Source organism: Gopherus evgoodei, chromosome 7, assembly GCF_007399415.2.
Source record: "Gopherus evgoodei ecotype Sinaloan lineage chromosome 7, rGopEvg1_v1.p, whole genome shotgun sequence".
Taxonomy (NCBI): domain Eukaryota; kingdom Metazoa; phylum Chordata; order Testudines; family Testudinidae; genus Gopherus; species Gopherus evgoodei.
Window position 1 is genome coordinate 1 of NC_044328.1, and position 22290 is coordinate 22290.

Genomic DNA, 22290 nt, shown 5'->3' on the forward strand with positions numbered 1-22290 from the left:
CCCGGTCCAAGAGCGCCTGGGAGCTGTTAACTACCTCATAGCATTTCCCAATTCCTTCATAAAGCCCAAAGTGTAACATGTTAATTCTCTCAAGCCCTTTTATTCCAGAGACTTACAAGTTTGTCAGTTTACAGTCCAGGGAGGAGATGATGCTGAGTGGCCTGAAGGTGTCTACTACGAAGGAAAAAGTGATGGTGGCGTGGAAGAGGTGAACCTCTCCACAACCCTGGAACGTCTGCAGCGGCAACAAATCAAGGAGCTGTGCACTAGCTTAGCCCCATTGTTCTCAGCCACCCCAGGACAGACTGAACGGGCATACCACTCCATTGACACAGGTAATGCTCACCCAATTAGAACCCCACCCTACTGGGTGTCTCCTCATGCCCAAGCTGCTATAGAACGGGACATCCAGAACATATTACAAATGGGTATAATCCACCCCTCTACCAGTGCATGGGCCTCTCCAGTGGTTCTGGTACCCAAACCAGATGGGGAAATACGCTTTTGCGTGGACTACCGTAAGCTAAATGTGGTAACTCGTCCGGACAACTATCCAATGCCACGCACCGATGAGCTATTGGAAAAGTTGGGACGTGCCCAATTCATATCTACAATAGACTTAACCTAGGGGTACTGGCAAGTACCGCTAGATGAACCTGCCAAGGAGAGGTCAGCATTCATCACCCATGCGGGGGTGTATGAATTTAATGTCCTTCCTTTCGGCCTTCGAAATGCACCCGCCACCTTCCAGAGGCTGGTAGATGGTCTACTAGCAGGATTGGGAGAATATGCAGTTGCCTACCTCGATGATGTGGCCATTTTTTCAGATTCATGGCCCGGACACCTAGAACACCTGGAAAAAGTCTTTGAATGCACCAGGCAGGCAGGACTAACTGTTAAGGCCAGAAAGTGTCAAATAGGCCAAAACAGAGTGACTTACCTGGAACACCAGATGAGTCGAGGAACCATAAACCCCCTACAGACCAAGGTGGATGCTATCCAAAAGTGGCCTGTCCCAAAGTCCAAGAAACAGGTCCAATCCTTCTTAGGCTTGGCCGGGTATTACAGGTGATTTGTACCACACTACAGCCAAATCGCTGCCCCACTGACCGACCTGACCAAAAAGACCCAGCCACATGCAGTCAAGTGGACTAATGAGTGTCAGAAGGCCTTTACCTAGCTTAAGGCGACGCTTATGTTGGACCCTGTGCTAAGGGCCCCAGACTTTGACAAACCATTCCTAGTAACCACAGATGCATCTGAGTGTGGTATAGGAGCAGTTCTCATGCAGGAAGGACCGGATCACAACTTCCATCCTGTCGTGTTTCTCAGCAAGAAACTGTCTGAGAGGGAAAGTCACTGGTCAGTCAGTGAAAAGGAATGCTACGCCATTGTATACGCCCTGGAAAAGCTATGCCCATACGTTTGGGGACGGCAGTTCCAGCTACAAACGACCATGCTGCGCTAAAGTGGCTTCATACTGCCAAGGGGAACAACAAAAGACTGCTTCGATTGAGTTTAGCTCTCCAAGATTTTGATTTTGAAATTCAACACATTTCAGGAGCTTCTAACAAAGTAGCTGATGCACTCTCTCGTGAAAGTTTCCCAGAATCCACTGGTTGAAATTTGTCCTTGAAATGTAGAAAGTCTTGTAGTTTACATACTTAGTAGTATATGTAAAGGTGCATGTGTTGTATTAATCTGTTTATTCTAAAGTTCTAGGAAGAAATCACCGCCAGTGAGGTTCCCCACTGTCTGCAATTTGGGGGGCGTGTCATAAACAGATAGCTAAGGATTAATGTCTCTTTCACCTGTAAAGGGTTAACAAACAGTGACCTCCAACACCTGACCAGAGGACCAATCAGGAGACAAGATACTTTCAAATCTCGGTGGAGGGAAGCCTTTGTGTGTGTTTTTGGGTTTTCCTTTGTTCTCTCTGGACTCTGAGAGTGACCACACGTACCTACAGGCTCTCTAATCTTCTATTCCCATTTTGTGAGTAAAAAGGTAGAAAGGCGGTATAGTCTTTTTATTTCTTTTCCTTTATTTGCAATTGTGTAGTTTGCTGGAAGTATTTTAAATTGTATTTGCTGGGGGGAGGCATCTTTTTAGTTTCTATAAGCTGACAGACCCTGTAACTTTTTACCATCTAAATTGCAGAGATAGACCTTTTACTTTTTTCTTTCTTTTTATTAAAAGTTTTGCTTTTAAGACCTGTCTGATTTTTTCTCCTTGTTGAGGCTCAAGGGAATTGAGTCTGTACTTAACAGGGAGGGAGGGGAGAAGGGGGAATCCCTTTGTTTTAGATTCACGGAACTTGAATCTGGATTGCCTCTGGGGGAAGGTATCATTCCTCTCTGTGTGGTGATTCAAGGAGTTGAATCATGGTGATCTCCTAGTGTACCCAGGGTGGGAAAGAGCTGGGAGGAAGAAAGGAGGGGGAAGGGAAATGGTTTATTCCCCTTTGTTGTGAGACTCAAGGAATTTGGGTCTTGGGGTCCCCAGGGAAGGTTTTGGGGGAGACCAGAGTCTATCAGGCGCTCTACTCTAAGTCCTGATTGGTGGCAGCACTACAGGATCTAAGCTGGTAATTAAGCTTAGGGGAATTCATGCTAGTACCCATATTTTGGACGCTAAGGTTCAGATTTGGGAATTATACTATGACATACATATGCCATGTAACATATCTATGTAAAGGATATGATCTACTGAATACATTCCCCCTATTTGTATGCTTTTATCTTTTTTTTTTTTACTTGAAGTTAGGAATACTGGCTATATACTTGCTTGATAGCCTTAGTAAAGCATTTGGTCAGCTTCTTGAGAAAGGGGTGTGCAAATTAAGTGCCCAGTCAAGAACCACTTAAGCCAACGATGAATTCGAAGACGCCAATTCACATCGGAGCTTTCCCACAAATGTGGCTTGGCTGGTAAGAAACTCAGTCGTGCATGGACATGTGACTTGCCCATGTGACTCCAAAACTCCATCTTGGAGCTGGACTTTTCATAGGAGAGAGGAGGGGGTCTCCACCCACAAGAGAAAATCTACTTAAACCCATGGGAGACCCCTCCATTTTGTCTTCAGCTGGCTAAAGACATAGCCTCTCCACCCCGAAGGATACTTGAAAGAGACTGGAACAAAGGACAATAACTACAGGGGGTGTGAGTGATTGCTGGACCCAGACTAGGAGGAGATTAGTCTGTAAAAGGAAGCTTACTGGAACTGGTGAGATTTTATTTGTATTCAGTTTTCTTAGACATAGACTTGTGTGTTCTATTTTATTTTGCTTGGTAATTCACTTGGTTCTGTTTGTTACTACTTTGAAACACTTAAATCCTACTTCCTGTATTAATAAAATCACTTTTTATTTATTATTTAATCCAGAGTATGTATTAATACTTGGGGTGGGGGGGGGCAAATAGCTGTGCATTTCTCTCTATCAGTGTTATAGAGGGCGAACAATTTATACATTTACCCTGTATAAGGCTTTATATAGGGTAAAACGGATTTATTTGGGGTTTAGACCCCACTGAGAGTTAGGTATCTGAGTGTTAAAGACAGGAACACTTCCGTAAGTTGCTTTCAGTTAAGTCTACAGCTTTGGGGCACGTGGTTCAGACCCTGGGTCTGAGTTGGAGCAGACTGGCGTGTCTGGCTCAACAAGACAGGGTGCTGGATTCCCAGGCTGGCAGGGAAAGCAGGGGCAGTAGTAGTCTTGGCACATCAGTTGGCAGTTCCCAAGAGGGTTTCTGTGATCCAACCTGTCACACTTGGTTCTTGGTTGGGCTCTAGGCAAAACAATAGTAAATATTAACAGATTTCTGTACTCCAGTGGATCCAACAATTCTCTCATGGGCCTCCTGCTTCCAATATAAAGAATTTCTTGTTGTTTCTATGCCTTTGGTAATTGCTATTCAAAATGCTTTGTGACCCTCTGATTTCTATCCCATGGTTCACCTGTTATAGTTCAGGCTGTTGGGCCCACTAGGGCTAAGTTTCCATTTTTCTTGCCCTCCTCCTTCCTTTTCTGCTCAGGGGGCTCCAGTGCCAAGACTGAAGACTTTAATTTCCTCACTTTTGATTTTAAGGCCCTTTGGATGTGCTTCCTCAATTTTTTTGTTTTAAGTTTCCTTTCCAAAGTTCCTGTCAGAGTGCTGGATTTTCTATGATCCCACTTAAGCATCTAATTTTGTTATACAGTGGTCAATATTACATTATGGGTTAATTATAATTACTTCTTTTACCAGCTCCTGCATGCTGCTTAGCACTAAGCCAAGAATAGCCTCTCCTCATGTACTCCAGAGAGCAATCATTTAAGGTATCAAGAAATGGCTTCTCTGAAACCTTATCTCACTGCGACATCTCACCTATTCATATATGGCATCTGAGTCATCTATTACTGCTTTATTATATTTAATTGCCTCTGATCTTCCTCATTCCCTTCCTGGTTAGAATGCAGGTAGCATAACCATACCAGTATATTTGTATTATTACTTGGTACAGTGAAACCCCGCTATAACATGATGTTTGGGGGTCCAAAAACTTCCATCGCGCTAAAGGCGAGGTCGCAGTATAGTGGGGTTTCAAACCAGTCAGTCTGTCAGTGGTCCCCAAAGTGCTGCATCGATGTGCACTGCCTAGTGCCCCTAGTGCCCAGCAGGGGAGAGGAGCCGTGCCCCCCCCCCGCCTGCCGGGGACAGAGAACTCTGTGGCTGCAGGCGCCGGTGCTCTTTGTCCCCAGCAGGTGCAGGGCCACGGCTTCTTTCCAGCTTCAAGAGAAGCCACGGCCCCGCACCTTCCGGGGACAGAGAGCACCGGCACCCGCAGCCCCAGAGATCTCTCTCCCCGGCAGGTGGGGAGCTGCAGCTCCTCTTGAAGCCGGAAAGAAGTCGCAGCCCTGCATCTGCCGGGGACAGAGAGCACCGGTGCCCTGGAGTTCTCTGTCCCCGGCAGGCGCGGGCTGCAGCTTCTCTCCCCTGCAATGGTGTTGGGGACTACTGGCACTGTACAGTACTGTGAAAACATTATCTAAGTTGTATCTGCTTTAAAGGGGAGCCAACCCATGATCGTGTTATATGCGATTTCGTGTTACAGCGGGGCACGTTATTGCGAGGTGTGACTATATTTGTATCACTACAGATTGTGGTGTACGGTCCTCCTCATTGAAACAAACTCTGATTTTATGGAATCTTTCAGATACAGGGTTGCTTTCTCACCTCTGTTACTTTCCTGCATAATTTACAGGCCAGTATTACAGTGCCACCGTGACTTGGGGGATTCCATATTTCAGATATGCCTATTATGTCAAGTTCCTCTTCCACTTTCTAGACTGTCTAGTTTGCTTATTTTTCTTTTTAAGATTCTCTCAATATACAGACATGTATAGTATTGTTTTGATCAAGGCTCTGCTTTTATTTAACCCATTTGTCTGGCACTGTGGAGCTTTTCCAGAACATACCTCTGATCTCAGTTCATCTCATCATTTCAGATGTAATTAAAGTCCAAACCTTTACTAGGAAATTCAGACTTGCCTTTTAAAATAGGGATATCCCCAATAGGTGCCCTTGTACACAATGAGTGCTCCTCTGCACCTGACAGTTTTCTGTGAGCTCCCAGTTTAAGTTCTATGCAAGAAGACAGCTTCATTTTGGTTGAGGGAATTCATTTTTATATAAGCTCTCTTCTCTCCCCAAAGCTTGTGTTATATTAAAATTAAAACCCTCCTCTTTACACTATCTTCTCATTCATACATTGAGACTCTGAAGTTCACCTTATCTAGCCAGCCCTTCATATGGAACTAAAACCACTTTAGATAACAGGACTGTAGAGGCATTGGACTTAAGCCTCTTTCCTAATAATCAACATTTACTGCAGATTTTAGGAAATCTCCCCAACACCTAACTAAGTAATTGGCACTAATATAAACCACAACAATGGACTCCTTTCCAGCATTCATTCAAAGTTTGTCTAGACGTCTCATGAAATCCACCACCCTCATGCATTCATAGTAATGGATATTTGAGTGTCATGTATGTATGGCACTCAGAAGAAAAAAACAAGTCCCTGCCCCAAGGATCCTGCAATCCACTTATCCCCAAGGAGGGGAGGTGGGCAGAAGGCTCAGGAGTCGTCTCCCACCCCCACCAAGGGGGGGGGTGTATTTAATCCTTCTGTAATAGAACACAAATATGTATATAGAGGACTAAGACTCCCAATCTCCTCCTTTAGGAGCAGGCAACATGTATCAAAACAGGAAGGAGACAGATGTAACTGGTCAAATTCAATATGTGATGCAAGAGAATAGTGTAAAATACATTTTTATTCAAATGGGTCTAAAACAGCCCAGGAGAAAGGTAAAGGGAACCTCATACTATTGCAGAACATTGATTTTGCCCTCTGAAGAACAAAGCAGCACAGGCTTCAAGCTTCTCCTACCTTGGCCTCCATTCCTCCCATCCCTACCCGGGATTTGGTTCCAAATGTCACAGACTGCTGATCTCCAGGGTAAAATATGTCAATGAGCTTCGCATCATCTGACCCTGGGGGACTGTCAAAGAGCCCTAAAACGGAAATTTGTTAAGTTAGCTCTATACAACCTTGGATCTGAAATTCAGGGCAAAGGAATTCGAGAGAGGCTGGGAAACTGAACTTCTTTATATAGACTTGGGCGAACATTCTCCAGAGCACTCGTGTGCTTCCCAGTGAGCCCATCTTATAAGGCTGTAGGCTTTAAGTAACAACAGGTGCTATTCTCAAGAGTGACATATACATGGGTCCTAGAAGTATCACAAAGTTAAACTTGAAAAAAGGCCACTAATACAGGAACAAAAATATGATACCCCCAGATATTCTGTGGTACCAAGACACTTGGAAAGCTGTGATGTTAGGAGTGGTCATGCAGTCAGAGTTGACAGAAACTTAGACCCGAGTTTCCAATGCAATCTCTGCAAAAAAAAGTAGTGTGATTTGGGATTGCATACACAAAGGCATCTCAGCATGGGCATGGAGGGGCTCAATCCCCTCTTTCTTTGGTCTTAGGTAAAATTTCTGGGCACCACATTTCAGTGAGATTGAACTGCCTTAAGTTTGTCAGAGAAGAATAAAATAGGATTAAATATTAAATACTGATAATAGCAGGACATGAGTCTAAATATGTAATATCTGGAATTCAGTCTACATTTCAGGCTGTTACCCTTTAATTTCCCCACGCCCCCTTAAACATCCTCGACCACTATCCCATCAGAAATTCCAGATAGAAATCTCAGTATTAGAAGAACATTAAGGTTATAAAGTAAACTTTGGTGCGTTTAAGGTTTGCGCAGACAACCTAACTCTATTTCCTTGTGTGTGCATGCGTACACAAACACACACACACACACACACACGCTCTAATTACACAATCATATGCTTTTTGCAACAAGCCCTTCCTCATTCAGTGCTCAGTTTGGACAGTGTGTATTGAATCAGAAAATGGTATGTAGCAGCTTCCTGCCTTAATCTAGTTTGTAACTACAAATCATTTAAATTTAGTAAATTCACTGGTCAATGGAATTACACTGATGTAAGTTTACATCAACAGCAGAATGCATCCCTCGCTTTACAGGCTGAACACCATGCAGTGAAAGACAGGAGCTAGGGTAGAATACAATGACATGCAGCAAAAGAGGCAAAATAAGTTATTTTTAAATTTTAGTTGACCGATAGCAATTGTAGCATCCCCACCTTTTCCCTTTACTTCTGTTCTCATGAGCATAGAACTAAATATTGCACCTCCGCTGTATTCACTGATCACCATTCAACATGTACATGTAACTATATTCTATATAAAAACCGTATGTGTATAGTTCCCTGATAAGGATTTTAGCTTTTTCCTTGTAATTATGGTAAAAGGCATTAAACTATTTGTATATGGCATGATAAGTGCTACAGCTCTCAAAAAGGAAAGAAGTCTAGAAGTGGTAATTCACTTCTCCTTTCTGTAACATGTGCCAATGAATTGTTCTATCTGGGGTGGTCTGTGTGTTTTTTTATATAAACAACAATCAGACAAAGGTTCAATGGGATACAGAGAGAGAGAGATCCATAAATGAAACTGGGGTTCTTAAGGTAGCTCCCTGGAAAGGACTGAAGATCTTTTAAAATTCCTCTTCTTTTCCACAGCATCTAGTTTTTCACCTCCACATAGTTGTTTCAGTATCTTAGAATATGTTATTGTTTATGTTAAATTTCCAGACAACATGTGGGGCTGTACGCTAGATCTGCTGCTGACATTAATTTATAGTTCCCTCAACTCCTAGCAAATGGAAAGGCAGTGCCTTAACCACAAGAGTGGACTGGAACTCAGGAGATCTGAGTTCAAATTCCCAGCTGTCATAGATTCCCTATGTGACCTTGGCAAGTAACTAAATTTTTCTGTGCCTCAGTTTCCCACCTGTAAAGTGAGGATAGTGATACTTCCCTACTTCAGAGGTGCCATGAAGACTAGCCTTAGTGTTTAATAGGTGTTCTGTACTGTAGCAATGACTGCCATAACAAAAATAAAATGTCCCCTGTGAAGAATGAAGGAGTTATCTGTATTACTTTATTCATATTGCTGGAACTTCCAATTGTTTGAGTGGGTGATGGCTATAGGAAGCATAAGGGTTAACTGAGTTTTAAAAGGCTCTGTAAGACTATAGAAAGGTAAACAATGGATCTAGTTCATTCAATCATTTTGATGACTTCCGCCCATTGTCCAGGGGTCAATTCCATGGATATTCTCACCTGTTTCTGACGTTTATTTTCTTGAGGTGGAGTCTTTAAGGCGACCACATAAGCTTCTCTGTCTTGCCAGGGTTTCAGTATGTTGACGTGGTAGATCTGCTCCTGCTTCTGTCAATTGGGCTGTTAAATCTCTAATCAACCTCCCTGATGGCTTCTATTACTTCATATGGCCCCTGCCATCTGGCCAGGAGTTTGCTTTCAACTGTGGGTACTAGCACCATTATCTGATCTGCTGTCCAGGATTTCCAAACCTTTGCTGGATTATAATAGATCTGTCGGGCCTTTTTTGCTCTTTCCAGGTGTTCCCACATGTTGGGGGTGACTCGGGCTATTTGGACCAGTATCTGCATCACATGATCAATGATGTGCTGGAGGAACCAACTAGGGGCCGTGCTCCTCTTGACCTGCTACTTACGAACAGGGAACAATTGGTATGGGAAGTAGAAGTGGGTGGCAACCTAGGCAGCCGTGACCATGAGATGGTGGAGTTCAGGATCCTCACAAAAGGAAGGAGAGTAGCAAAATACAGACTCTGGTCTTCAGAAAAGCAGACTTTGACTCCCTTAAGGAACTGATGGGCAGGAACCCTGGGAAGCTAATATGAGGAGAGAATAAAGAGTCCAGGAGAGCTGGTTGTATTTTAAAGAAGCCTTATTGAAGGCACAAGGACGCAGGAACAAACCATCCCGATGTGCAGAAATAGCAAATATGGCAGGCGACTAGCTTGGCTTAACAGTGAAATCTTTGGTGAGCTTAAACTTAAAAAGGAAGCTTACAAGAAGTGGACATGTGGACAGATGACTAGGGAGTAGTATAAAAATATTGCTCGAGCATGCAGCGGTTTAATCAGGAAGACCAAGGCACAACTGGAGTTCCAGCTAGCAAGGGATGCAAAGGGTAAGAAGAAGGGTTTCTATAGGTACATTAGCAACAAGGTGGTGGTCAGGGAAAGTGTGGGACCCTTACTGAAAGGGGGAGGCAACCCTAGTGACAGATGTGGAAAAAGCTAAAGTAATCAATGCTTTTTTTGCCTCAGTCTTCACAGACAAGGTCAGCTCCCAGACTGCTGCACTGGGCAACACAGTATGGGGAGGAGGTGAGCAGCCCTCAGTGGTGGAAGAACAGATTAAGGACTGTTTAGAAAAGCTGGACAAGCACATGTCCATGGGTCCAGATCTAATGCATCCAAGGGTGCTGAGGAAGTTGGCTGATGTGATTGCAGAACCATTGGCCATTATCTTTGAAAATTCATGGTGATCGGGGGAGATCCCGGACAATTGGAAAAAGGCAAATATAGTGCCCATCTTTAAAAAGAGGAAGAAAGAGATCCCGGGGAACTACAGACCGGTCAGCCTCACTTCAGTCCCTGGCAAAATCATGGAGCAGGACCTCAAGGAGTACATTTTGAAGCACTTGGAGGAGAGGAAGGGGATCAGGAACAGTCAACATGGATTCACCAAGGGCAAGACATGCCTGACTAACCTGATTGCCTTCTATGATGGGATAACTTGCTCTGTGAATATGGGGAATGCGGTGGCTGTGATATATATTGACTTTAGCAAAGCATTTGATATGGTTTCCCATAGTATTCTTGCCAGCAAGTCAAAGAAACATGGATTGGATGAATGGACTATAAGGTGGATAGAAAGCTGGCTACATTGCCGGGCTCAGCGGGTAGTGATCAACAGCTTGATGCCTAGTTGGCAGCTGGTATCAAGCAGAGTGCTCCAGGGGTCGGTCCTGGGACTGGTTTTGTTCAGTAGATTCCTATTCATAGATTCAAGGACTGGAAGGGACCTCAAGAGGTCATCGAGTCCAGCCAGCTGCCCTCATGGCAGGACCAAATACTATCTAGACCATCCCTGATACACATTTATCTAACCTACTCTTAAATATCTCCAGAGATGGACATTCCACAAACTCCCTAGGCAATTTATTCCAGTGTTTAACCACCCTGACAGTTAGGAACTTTTTCCTAATGTCCAACCTAAACCTCCCTTGCTGCAGTTTAAGCCCATTGCTTCTTGTTCTATCATTAGAGGCTAAGGTGAACAAGTTTTCTCCCTCCTCCTTATGACACCTTTTAGATATTGAAAACTGCTATCATGTCCCCTCTCAGTCTTCTCTTTTCCAAACTAAACAAACCCAATTCTTTCAGCCTTCCTTCATAGGTCACGTTCTCAAGATCTTTTATCATTCTTGTTCCTCTTCTCTGGACCCTCTCCAATTTCTCCACATCTTTCTTGAAATGTAGTGCCCGGAACTGGACACAATACTCCAGTTGAGACCTAACCAGTGCAGAGTAGAGCTGAAGAATGACTTCTCATATCTTGCTCACAACACACCTGTTAATGCAGCCCAGAATCACGTTTGCTTTTTTTTGCAACAGCATCACACTGTTGACTCATATTTAGCTTGAGGTCCACTATAACCCCTAGATCCCTTTCTGCCGTACTCCCTCCTAAACAGTCTCTTCCCATTTTGTATGTGTGAAACTGATTTTTCCTTCTTAAGTGGAGCACTCTGCATTTGCCTTTGTTAAACTTCATCCTGTTTACCTCAGACCATTTCTCCAATTTGTCCAGATCATTTTGAATTATAACCCTGTCATCCAAAGCAGTTGCAATCCCTCCCAGTTTGGTATCATCTGCAAACTTAATAAGCGAACTTTCTATGCCAATATCTAAGTCGTTGATGAAGATATTGGACAGAGCTGGTCCCAAAACAGACTCTTGTGGAACCCAACTTGTTATACCTTTCCAGCAGGATTGGGAACCATTAATAACTACTCTCTGAGTACAGTTATCCAGCCAGTTATGCACCCACCTTATAGTAGCCTCATCTAAATTGTATTTGCCTAGTTTATCTAAAAGATCATCATGCGAGACCGTATTGAATGCCTTACTAAAATCTACCAAATGCCATATCAAATGCCTTACCAAAGTCTAGGTATACCACATCCACTGCTTCTCCCTTATCCACAAGGCTCATTATCTTATCAAAGAAAGCTATCAGATTGGTTTGACATGATTTGTTCTTTACAAATCCATGAAGGCTATTCCCTATAACCTTACCACCTTCCAAGTGTTTGCAGATGATTTCCTTAATTACTTGCTCCATTATCTTCCCTGGCACAGAAGTTAAATTAACTGGTCTGTAGTTTCCTGGGTTGTTTTTATTTCCTTTTTTATAGATGGGCACTATATTTGCCCTTTTCCAGTCTTCTGGAGTCTCTCCCGTCTCCCATGATTTTCCAAAGATAATAGCTAGAGGCTCAGATACCTCCTTTATTAGCTCCTTGAGTATTCTAGGATGCATTTCATCAGGCCCTGGTGACTTGCAGGCACCTAACTTTTCTAAGTGATTTTTAACTTGTTTTTTTTTATTTTATCTTCTAAACCTATCCCCTTCCCATTAGCATTCACTATGTCAGGCATTCCTTCAGACTTCTCGATGAAGACCGAAACAAAGACATCATTAAGCATCTCTGCCATTTCCAAGTTTCCTGTTACTGTTTCTCCCTCCTCACTGAGCAGTGGGCCTACCCTGTCCTTGGTCTTCCTCTTGCTTCTAATGTATTGATAAAAAAATCTTGTTTCCCTTTATTCCCATAGCTAGTTTGAACTCATTTTGTGCCTTTGCTTTTCTAATCTTGCCCCTGCATTCCTGTGTTGTTTGCCTATATTCACCCTTTGTAATCTGTCCTAGTTTCCATTTTTTATGATTCCTTTTTATGTTTTTTTATTAAATTTTTTATTAACATCTTTATTAATATTCTGATGATGGGGTGAATTGCACCTTCAGCAAGTTCGCAGATGACACTAAGCTGCGGGGAGAGGTAGATAGGCTGTAGGGTAGGGATAAGGTCCAGAGTGACCTAGACAAATTGGAGCATTCGGCCAAAAGAAATCTGATGAGGTTCAACAAGGACAAGCACAAAGTCCTGCACTTAGGAAGGAAGAATCCCATGCACTGCTACAGGCTGGGGACCGACTGGCTAAGCAGCAGTTCTGCAGAAAAGGACCTGGGGATTACAGTGGACGAGAAGCTGGACATGAGTCAGTGGTGTGCCCTTGTTGCCAGGAAGGCTAATGACATACTGGGCTGTATTAGCAGAAGCATTGCCAGCAGATCGAGGGAAGTGGTTATTCCCCTCTGTTCAGCACTGGTGAGGCCACAACTGGAGCACTGCATTCAGTTTTGGTCCCCGCACTAGAAAAGGGATGTGGACAAATTGGAAAGAGTCCAGTGGAGAGCATGAAAATGATTAGGGGGCTGGGGCATGTGACTTGTGAGGAGAGGCTGAGGGAACTGGGGTTATTTAGTCTGCAGAAGAGAAGAGTGAGGGGGGGATTTGATAGCAGCCTTCACCTACCAGAGTGGGGTTCTAAAGAGGATGGAGCTCAGCTGTTCTCAGTGGTGGCAGATGACAAAACAAGCAGCAATGGCCTCAAGTTGCAGTGGGGGAGGTCTAGGTTGGATATTAGGAAACATTATTTCACTAGGAGGATGCTGGAGCACTGGAATGGGTTACCTAGGGAGGTGGTAGAATCTCCATCTTTAGAGATTTTTAAGGCCTGGCTTGACACAGCCCTGACTGGGATGATTTAGTTGGTGTTGGTCCTGCTTTGAGCAGGGGACTGGACTAGATGACCCTCTGAGGTATTTTCCAACCCTAATATTCTATGATTCTATGTTTCTCACCTGGTTAGGCTGTTCTTCCCAATCCTCCTTGGCAATGTCCAGTATGCCATGGGGATGATGACCATATAGCAACTTGAAGGGGAAACGTGGTAGAAATCTGGAAAAACTTCCCTTATTGCAAACATAAGGTAAGGTAGTAAGGTATCCCGTCCCAGCTCACCACTTTCCATATCATATTTTTCAGTGTCCTATTAAAGCATTCAATGAGACCATCCGTCTGTGGATGGTAGACTGAGCTTCATGGGACCCATATCTGGAGCATCGCACACAGGTCCTTCACCAATTTTGATGCAAAGGGGTTCCTTGATCTGTTAAGATTTCTTTGGGTATCCATACCTTAGAGACAATTTGAATCAATTCCTTTGCTATCATCTTGGATATTGTTGTTCTTAGGGGGGTGGCTTCTGGATATTAGGCGTCATAATCCAGAACAAGCAGCACACTCTGATGACCCCTGGCTGACTTCTCCAATGGGCCTATCAGATCCATTGCTATCCTCTCAAACAGGACTTCAATAATTGGTACTAAAGGGGCCCTTAAGTGCAGTTGTGGGCCATGTAATTGACATTCTGGGCAGGAGGCGCAATATCGAACCTCCATATAAACTCAGCCAGAAGAACCGCCGTAGGATTTGATCAAGGGTCTTATCTACCCCGAGATTTCATCTGAACAAATGACTATGGGCTAGGTACAACACTGCCCTCTGGTGCCTTCGAGGTACCAGGGGCTGCTCCACTTCTTGCTCTTATATTCGGACCACTCTAGGCCCTGGGCCTTTGGCTTTCCCTTTCACCGGGAGTCCATTCACCTCAACTACCTTTTTTCCAATATTGTGGTGCACTGGCTCATTGGCTTGATCCTGCCCAAAATTCTTAAATGAGGGCCCAATATGTTCAAATTCAAGGAGACCAATCCTGTGGGTGAAACAGAAATAGGTCACTGCAGAATTGGGTCCAGCTTCCAGTTCGTCAACTATCTGAGTCGCCCTCCTGCCTGCTGGCTGGCCTTTTGGTTCTGGCCCAAATCCTGGTCCTCAATCTTTTGTCCGTCCTTCTTTAGTGCCTAGTTTTCCAGGGCTTCTCTGTGCAGAGAATAAGTCCTGGGCTAATTTAGAGAAAACTAGGAGAGGACTAGCTACTGGAGCCACAGTATCAATCCTGGGGTCACTATCTTCCCGACTCATCCACTGGGAGTAAGTTTCCAAACCTGGGAAGTCTCATCCTACGAGGACCGCATATGGGAGCTTAGAGACCACTCCCACCATTCACCCTTGTGGTGTTCCCCCGAACATCAATTTGTACAGGGATGGTCAGATAGTAACTGACAGCCCCATGTACACAGGTTATTCCTGTGCATTTGGCTATAGACAGCTGGTTCTGCCCTACTAGGTTTTACCTGAGACCAGCATGATGGCACTTCTGGAGTTTACTAATGCTGTGGTCTCTATGCCATTCATCCTAACTGGCTCTGTATATCTATGTGGGGTCATCATGACTCCCATGAGATTGATCAGGCCACAGGGGTCTTCACAATCACCCAGACTGCACTGAATAGGCTCCTCAATGTTAGGACACTGGGCTGCTACATGCCCTAGTTTCCTCACAAGCATAACATCTATACAGAGCTCGAGGTATCCCCCTATTCTTTAGGCTATAGGGTCTTACTCCATGACCCTCTCTCCCCAGTTCCCCAAGTCTCTTAGCAGCCTCAGGCCACTCTTCAGCATCCTTGATCCCCAACCTAGTTCCGCCTGACTCTTCAGGAGTCTGGGCCTTCAGGATGGAGACTGGCCTCTTTATCCACTGCATCTCTTCCCTGGTAGTCTAAGAAAGTTTCTGACCGTTAAATGCCTCTCTGCAAGTGCGAACAAATCTTCATAACAGAAGGGGTCATTCTGGTTAACCCATCCTCTTAGGTCTGATGGTAGTCCTCTCATGAACCCATCCAACACTAAGACTTCTAGAATCTTCTCCATGCTGTGGATCTTGGGGCAGCCATTTCCGAATTAGATGAATCAAGTCAAACAGTTGTGATCTTGGTGCTTTGCTGTTCTGGTACCTCCACTCATGGAACCTCTGGGCCCTTGTAGCTGTTATCATCCCAGACCTCACTAGGAGCTCAGCCTTCAGTTGAGTGTAATCTGTGGCAGCTTCCGCTGCCATGTCCTAGTAGGCCTTCTGGGCTTCCCTACACAGGAAAGGGGCAAGGATGCTGGCTCACTGGTCTTGTGGCCAAGGCTTCTGAAGGGTCATTTTTTCCAAGGTGAGAAGATATGCCTCCACATCATCTTCCATAGCCATGTCTGGTAGGTAACTTCTGGCCCTTAGAGATTGAGTCCCATCATGGCCATGTGTCAGAGTAGCCAGGGCCTTCAGCAGGTTCACAACCTCCTGCAGGGTGGCTCAATCCTGGGTTGCCTGGTTCATCACCAGCTGATTTATTTTCTGCTGTAGCCATATCGACTCCTGTTGCGTGGCCATCTGGATCCTGGTAGCCTCTTGTTGCGCTCCCATAGCCTACACCAGCACCCTCATTGTGTGGTACATTTTTGGGGTGATTTACCTTTTCCCGGGATGGTCCACTGTGCAACTATTCCACTCCAGACACCACATGTGGCAAGGCACCTCCTCTGTCTCACCGGACTTTTCACTTTCCCCTCTGGCGATGGCGGGGCCTGAGCTAAAATCAGCCCCACTCTAGAAAGTATTTGTCTTCTCACTCTGCGTTCTCTTATCAGTGCTGTGACACTCTGACACCCCAATATTCACCACTGTCATGTAATTAGGATATGTATTGTACAGAGTATGTCTTTTAGGTATCATTCTAAAAGTCTTGATCTGTTAAACATTAATATCTCATAGGATTGTATGTGTTATCGTTGTATGTGTTATTATTGTATATGAAATTATGAAGTTTGCTATGTATGTGTTACTGAAACATGTTGTGAGGTTGAAAGCACCCACAAACAGCCTTTCAGGTACAACAGTAAAAAGGCTAAACAATGCTAATGGCTTATTAAGGAAATGCATACAAGCACAAGGATTACCCCAGGGACTGTGTACAACAGAAACCTCAGAGAGATAGCATTACACTATGGGAACTGTTTGACCCAGATCACAGTGAAAGAGCTTTCCAGCAAGTGGGAAGATGATATAGAAGGGGGACAATGACATCATGGCGGGGGGGGGGGGGGAGAATCTCTCTCTCCCTGCAACAACACACCTGGAAACACCTGAGGGTCAAGGACTGAACTGTGGAAAGTGATGGTCCCAGGCTGGAAGAATCTTTGGCCTTTGTATGAAAACCTGGGAAAGCCAAGGCAACTTGTGACTTAAAAGTCTGCCACCCTGTTTATCACTCACAGTGAGAATTTGCTAATTTATATCCAACCTATCTAGTGTGTTAAAATCAGTTTGCAGTTTCTGGTTATTTACTAAGTTAATCTGCTTTGATCTGTTGGCTATCCCTTATAATCATTTAAAATCTACTTCTTGTACTTAATAAATTTGTTTGTTTTAAACCCAGTTTGTGTAATTCATAATGGGGGTGGGGGAAGCTGTAAAAAGATATGCATCTCTCTCTCCACAGTGAAGGAGCTGGTGAATTTCAATTATCTTACATGCTCTACAGTTCTCAGTGAAGCACAAGACAAGACAATTTTGGGTTTACTCTTCAGAATGCTAAGCAATTCCTTACCTGAAAGTCTTTCTATGCAGTACTGACTTCCATTTCTGTCTTTCTGCAGTTGGGGGTGTCCCTACCTCTGTTTGTGCTATAAGAGGCCTGAGGGCTTGGCTTAGCAGGAGAGGGAGCCCAGGCTGGTGGAACAGGCGGGCTCAGTGGTACCCCAGCACATAAGATGGCACCCCGAAAATGGAGCAACCCGTCGCAAGTAATTTCAAGGTAGGCCTCAGGACAGGCCCAAAGAGGGTTCCTCCAGCAAACAAAAAAGAAACCAATTTACAAACACAAAATAAAAGAGATACCTTTCCCTGCCCCCTTTGCTTGGGTGCTCTTGTTCCCAGGGTGTCAGTCTTTCCCCTAAACAGGCACTCAGCTTTGGGGGTTTCCCCTAGGAGGAGGGCAGCCTCTTACCCTGGAGAAGCCTGTCTTCCCGCTGCCACTAGCTCTGCAATGGCTTGTCTCTCCTCCCCCTCTCTAACCAGAGCAAGGGCTTTTAAAGATCTCAGGCAGTGCTTAAATTGGACTCAGGTGTTCCTAACTGACCTAAGGTAACCCCTTCTCAGCTTATAGGAAAAAGGGCAATAAATGAATTGGTCTTAGACATGTTTCTCGCTGGTTTTATGTTTTATGGGGGTATGTAGCAGAGTGTGGTAGTGCCCCCTTGGCTTCTGCTTCTGCTAGGCTCACAAAAGTCACTCAGACCCTGGGATTTGTAACCACTGGTGCACTTTATTCTCAGGCTTGTTCCCACCACTGTTTCACCATGTACTAGTAATCCTTCCCTGTCCGCAGGCAGGAGGGAAGGAAGAGCTACCTCCCTGCTTCCATTCTCTGCCTTTTCCCTTTTCTCCTGCTCTCCCCTGGCTTTCGTCCCCTGAGGCTTTTATGCAGCCCCAGGATAATTAAGTAGCAGCTGTCTCGGCCTCCCCAGTTAGGGTCAGGCTACCTCCAGCTTGCTCTAATTTGTTCCCCTGATGAGGAGCAGGCATGATAAAGGGCTCAATCTGCAACCCTTTGCCCAGCACTGTGTCATACGGCAGAAATTGTTGATTTAACCACAAGCAAAGGAGTAAGTCACATACCTTCTACATCTGAGAGAACAATCAGGAGATCAGTCTTCATTTCTACAGCCAATCGTGCTGCCAGACTATCATTATCCTTAACGCTAATAACCTGAAATACATACAGAGGTCGGCAACACCAGCAGGAGAGAGAAACTAGCAAACACTGACTGTGCCCTACACTGAACAACAAATATCAGTACTACCATGCCCCTCTGCACTGCTTGTCCATATTAAACTGTGTGCTCTATGGGGTGGAATCTTTGTATGGAGTTGAGCACAATGTTAGCATTCAGTAAAGAAGTAGTAATATCCTATCCAAATCAGTCTGTGCTCTGCAAAAAGCAAGCCATGCTAATGTCTACTCCCCATCCAAATCAATGCATCTTGTCAAAAGCAAGCCATGTCAGTACCCATTCCCTAATTCCTCTGTCCATACCATTCCACTAAACTGTATGGACTTTCAGCTCCCAGCATCACTGTGCTTCTTCTGTTCTTACATTTTCCATTTTCCCTATTGGTCACTCCAGGATATCCAGATTATTACAGTGTTAGTGAGTCATACATTCATGCTCTAGCGGGTGCAATAGCAGGATCCACCCACTGCAATACTTTACCCACATTTACCCCCTGAAGATCACTGTTTGGTTCTGGAGGTGGAACAACAGCATCATTGGTGTTAATAATAGGGACGATGTTCATCCGCAGCAGCTCATGCAATGTCCCATTTAAATTCCGACGCTTCTGTTCATCATGGAAATCCAAATTGGTGACTAAAATCTGAAAAGGAGAAAGACTCTGAACAAGAATTTGATCTGCAGCCACCAAGTGTGCAAGTAAAGAGACATCCACAACAGATCGGTCAAGGCTCTCTAGACCACAAGGGTAGCAAGAGGGGTTAGTTAAAGGGTGCAGAGGATAGTTGAGAAATTTAATTCTTTGGACCACTCTTTATTGTAGAATATGAGACATACACAGCTATCTCCCAATAGTCCTTTTCACAAGAAATCAGAACATGGGCTGGCTAAATCTCTGTGAAACAATCTGAGAAACTCACATGCAGGTTCTGGTTATGACTTTTAAAGCCCCAACACCATTTGTGATCAGATTATTTGAGACACCCTCTTTCTCCCCATACAATATCTCCACAAATGCAATAAACAGAGAGGCTTAATTTTGAGCTTCTTTCTTCTGAACAGGAAGGTAAAGCTGGCAGATTATTTATTCTCTGATGTCCCTTCAGCTCTGAAATTCATTTCCTCTTTGGTCTGCCAGAACCTAGCTCCACTGACCTTCTGGACATGCTGCAAACACATAGTTTCTTTCAGATATTTGAGGAGGCAGCCGAGTAAAGAAGGGGATGACCTGTGGAGGAAATTTTTCCTCATCTCTATTTTGGCATTGTTTCTGAGAATTAACTACAACTGAACCCACTGTGAGACATTGGAGTAGTTTTTTGAATTTTAATTTAGGAGCCCAATGATTTTAATATGATCTTAATTTAATCCTTATAAATATACAATGGGACAGCTGTGTTCATATTCAAGCTAGATTAGAATCCAGCTCACTCTCCTACAGCTTTTTTAATGCTACAGTACAAAGATAAGTACATTTTAGCCAGTGAATTCAGTAGATATTGTATGATGGAACACATACAGGGAGCAGGTCTATTGAGAGAGAAAGTGACATTAGGTTCTCAGGTACCATGGTGATAGTTATGGCATAAGGCTCAAGACTGATGTTTATATAGGCAGAGTACAATTGCACTTCATAGCAAGATCTTCTCCAAGTACCTGAGTACAGCAATTCAAACAATAATGCTATAACATGAGTTAAAAAAAAAAAGAGAGAGGCTCATGGCTAAGTGTATACAGTATGGAACAGAAGAGATTTTAATGAATAGAGTCCACATTTGAGGACTCACTTTTTACATTTCTCTCATGAGCTTTATATTCAGCTTGATAGTTCTAATTTTGTTTGCAGTAGGGCAATCAAATGATTAAAAACATTAATTGTGATTAATTGGAACATTAAAAAATAGTTGCAACTAATTGCAGTTTTAATCACACTGTTAAATAATAAAATACCACCATTTATTTAAATATTTTTGGATAGTTTCTACATTTTCAAATATATTGATTTCAATTACAACAGAATGCCAAGTATACAGTGTTCATTTATTTTTTAACAAATATTTGCAATGTAAAAAAATATACATATTTTTCAATTCATGTCATACAAGTACTATAGTACAATCTCTTTAGATTTTGTGTAGATTTTTTTTTAAACAAATACCTGCCCTGCACACAAAAATAAAACAATGTCAAACTTTAGTGCCTACAAGTCCACTCAGTCCTACTTCTTGTTCAGCCAATACGAAGTAAGGGTGACATGGTATATGATGTATTGCCATCCTTACTTCTGCTGCAGCTTGTGGTGCCTGGCACTTGGCGTACGGCTCAAGATGGGCTCTGTGCTATTGCATGGAGGCTGCATCTTCCCAGAGCCCTTGGCCATCCCACAGTCCTCTGGTGGCTCCTGACTCACCACGGGCGCCATTTCATATTTTGGTTTGATGTGTGTGGGGGATGGGCGGAGGGGAGGGAGAGAGAGAGAGAGAGAGAGAGCGTGCGCGCATGTGTGTGTGCTGGAGGACAATGAATGTGTGTGTGTGTGCGCGCGCGGAAGCGCTGTGTCTTTAATCAGAGCATTCAGGAGCCTGAATGCTTTTTCAGCCAACAGCAGCTGCTGTTGGCAACAATGGCTCCTGAGACAGTACCAGCTGACCGGCTCCCCTGTTCCCTGACTCCAGCTCAGCGGCGACTGGGTACACAGGTGGGGGAAGGGAGACACCCCAACATCAGCCTCTCTCACCCCCACTCTGCGCAGCAGACAAGAGGCAGGTTCCCAGTCTGGAGCAGCTTGGGCAGGGCAGCTCCAGGGGTGAAGGGGCAGAGGAAGTGGGAGCAGCAGTTATCATGGGGGATGGGGGCGTGAGACCAGTTCCGAAGCATTTCGATAAGCTGAGCATCTGGTCTGGATATTTCAGAGTCTCCTGTCCCCAGCCACCTCCCGCTCATTGCCACAGCCTGTGCCTCCCTCCCTGCCTGGCTGCTGCCAAGTCCCGTCTCCAGAGGTGTGCGATTAATGCTTATTTAAAAAAGTGTTATTTTGTTGAGTTAACTGCATGCATTAACTGCGATTAACTGACAGTCCTAATAATGATTCTACATTTGTAAGTTTCACTTTCACGATAAAGAGATTGCACTACAGTACTTGTATGAGGTGAATTGAAAAATACTATTTCTTTTGTTAATCTTTTTAAGGTGCAAATATTTATTTAAAAAAGTAATAAAGTGAGCACTGTACACTTTCTATTGTGTTGTAATTGAAACCAATATATTTGAAAACGTAGAAAAATATCCAATATATTTATTATAAATTTAAACTGGTATTCTATTATTAACAGTGTGATTAAAAAGGTGATGAATTGTGACTTTTTTAAATCTAATTAATCTGTTTTGCACTAATTGCTTGAGCTAAATGCAATTAATTGACAACCCTATTTGACAATTGAGTCCTCAGACCTTCACTCCTGATCATCAGCCCTATCTCTTTGGCCTATCCTAGGGCCAACAACCAGGTGGTCTGGGATAACAATTGTTTAAAAGTGTCCAATGCCAGCAAAAAGTGTGTTTTTTCTCTAACTAGAACATAAAATTTATTTAAGTGATATTCACCAGAACAATTTCCTTTATGAGATAGTCACACCAAGTTCTAAACTGCTCAGAAATGGAATTACAATGGAAATCTAGGAAGACAGTGAATAGAACAGAACAGGTCCCTCTCGAAACAATAAGACTGGTTCCAAAAGATAGACTAAAGTATCAATCCACAGGCAAGGGAAAGCGCAGTCCCTTACCTGAGCTGCACAAATGCTGTACTGTGTAAACATGGCCTCATAGAGAGCCATCAGTCCACTCTGCCCAGCGGCTGCACAGGCTCGTGCCTCCAGAACTGGAATAGCCTTAAAAGATTAGAGAACATAGCTGTCAGCCAACTGACAGGAAGGGATAC

At 43.9% G+C, this 22290-nt stretch overlaps 1 protein-coding gene across 4 annotated transcripts in view; it reads right to left on the reverse strand.

Annotated features, from left to right (window-relative positions):
• Positions 1-2984: 2984 nt before the first annotated feature.
• The window catches only part of ALDH18A1 (aldehyde dehydrogenase 18 family member A1), a 66776-nt gene continuing 47470 nt past the window's right edge, over positions 2985-22290 (reverse strand). For 3 of the 4 annotated variants that reach the window (XM_030570255.1, XM_030570256.1, XM_030570257.1), the window contains exons 5-10: positions 22136-22240; positions 18835-18993; positions 18235-18325; positions 6405-6561; positions 4787-4791; positions 2985-2995 (exon numbers count right to left, since the gene is read on the reverse strand). In XM_030570255.1, the coding sequence (XP_030426115.1) occupies positions 6422-6561; positions 18235-18325; positions 18835-18993; positions 22136-22240 (495 nt within the window). In that variant the 3' untranslated portion in view covers positions 2985-2995; positions 4787-4791; positions 6405-6421. The remainder of the gene's footprint in view (positions 2996-4786; positions 4792-6404; positions 6562-18234; positions 18326-18834; positions 18994-22135; positions 22241-22290) is intronic. The other variant, XM_030570260.1, reaches the window with a different exon arrangement.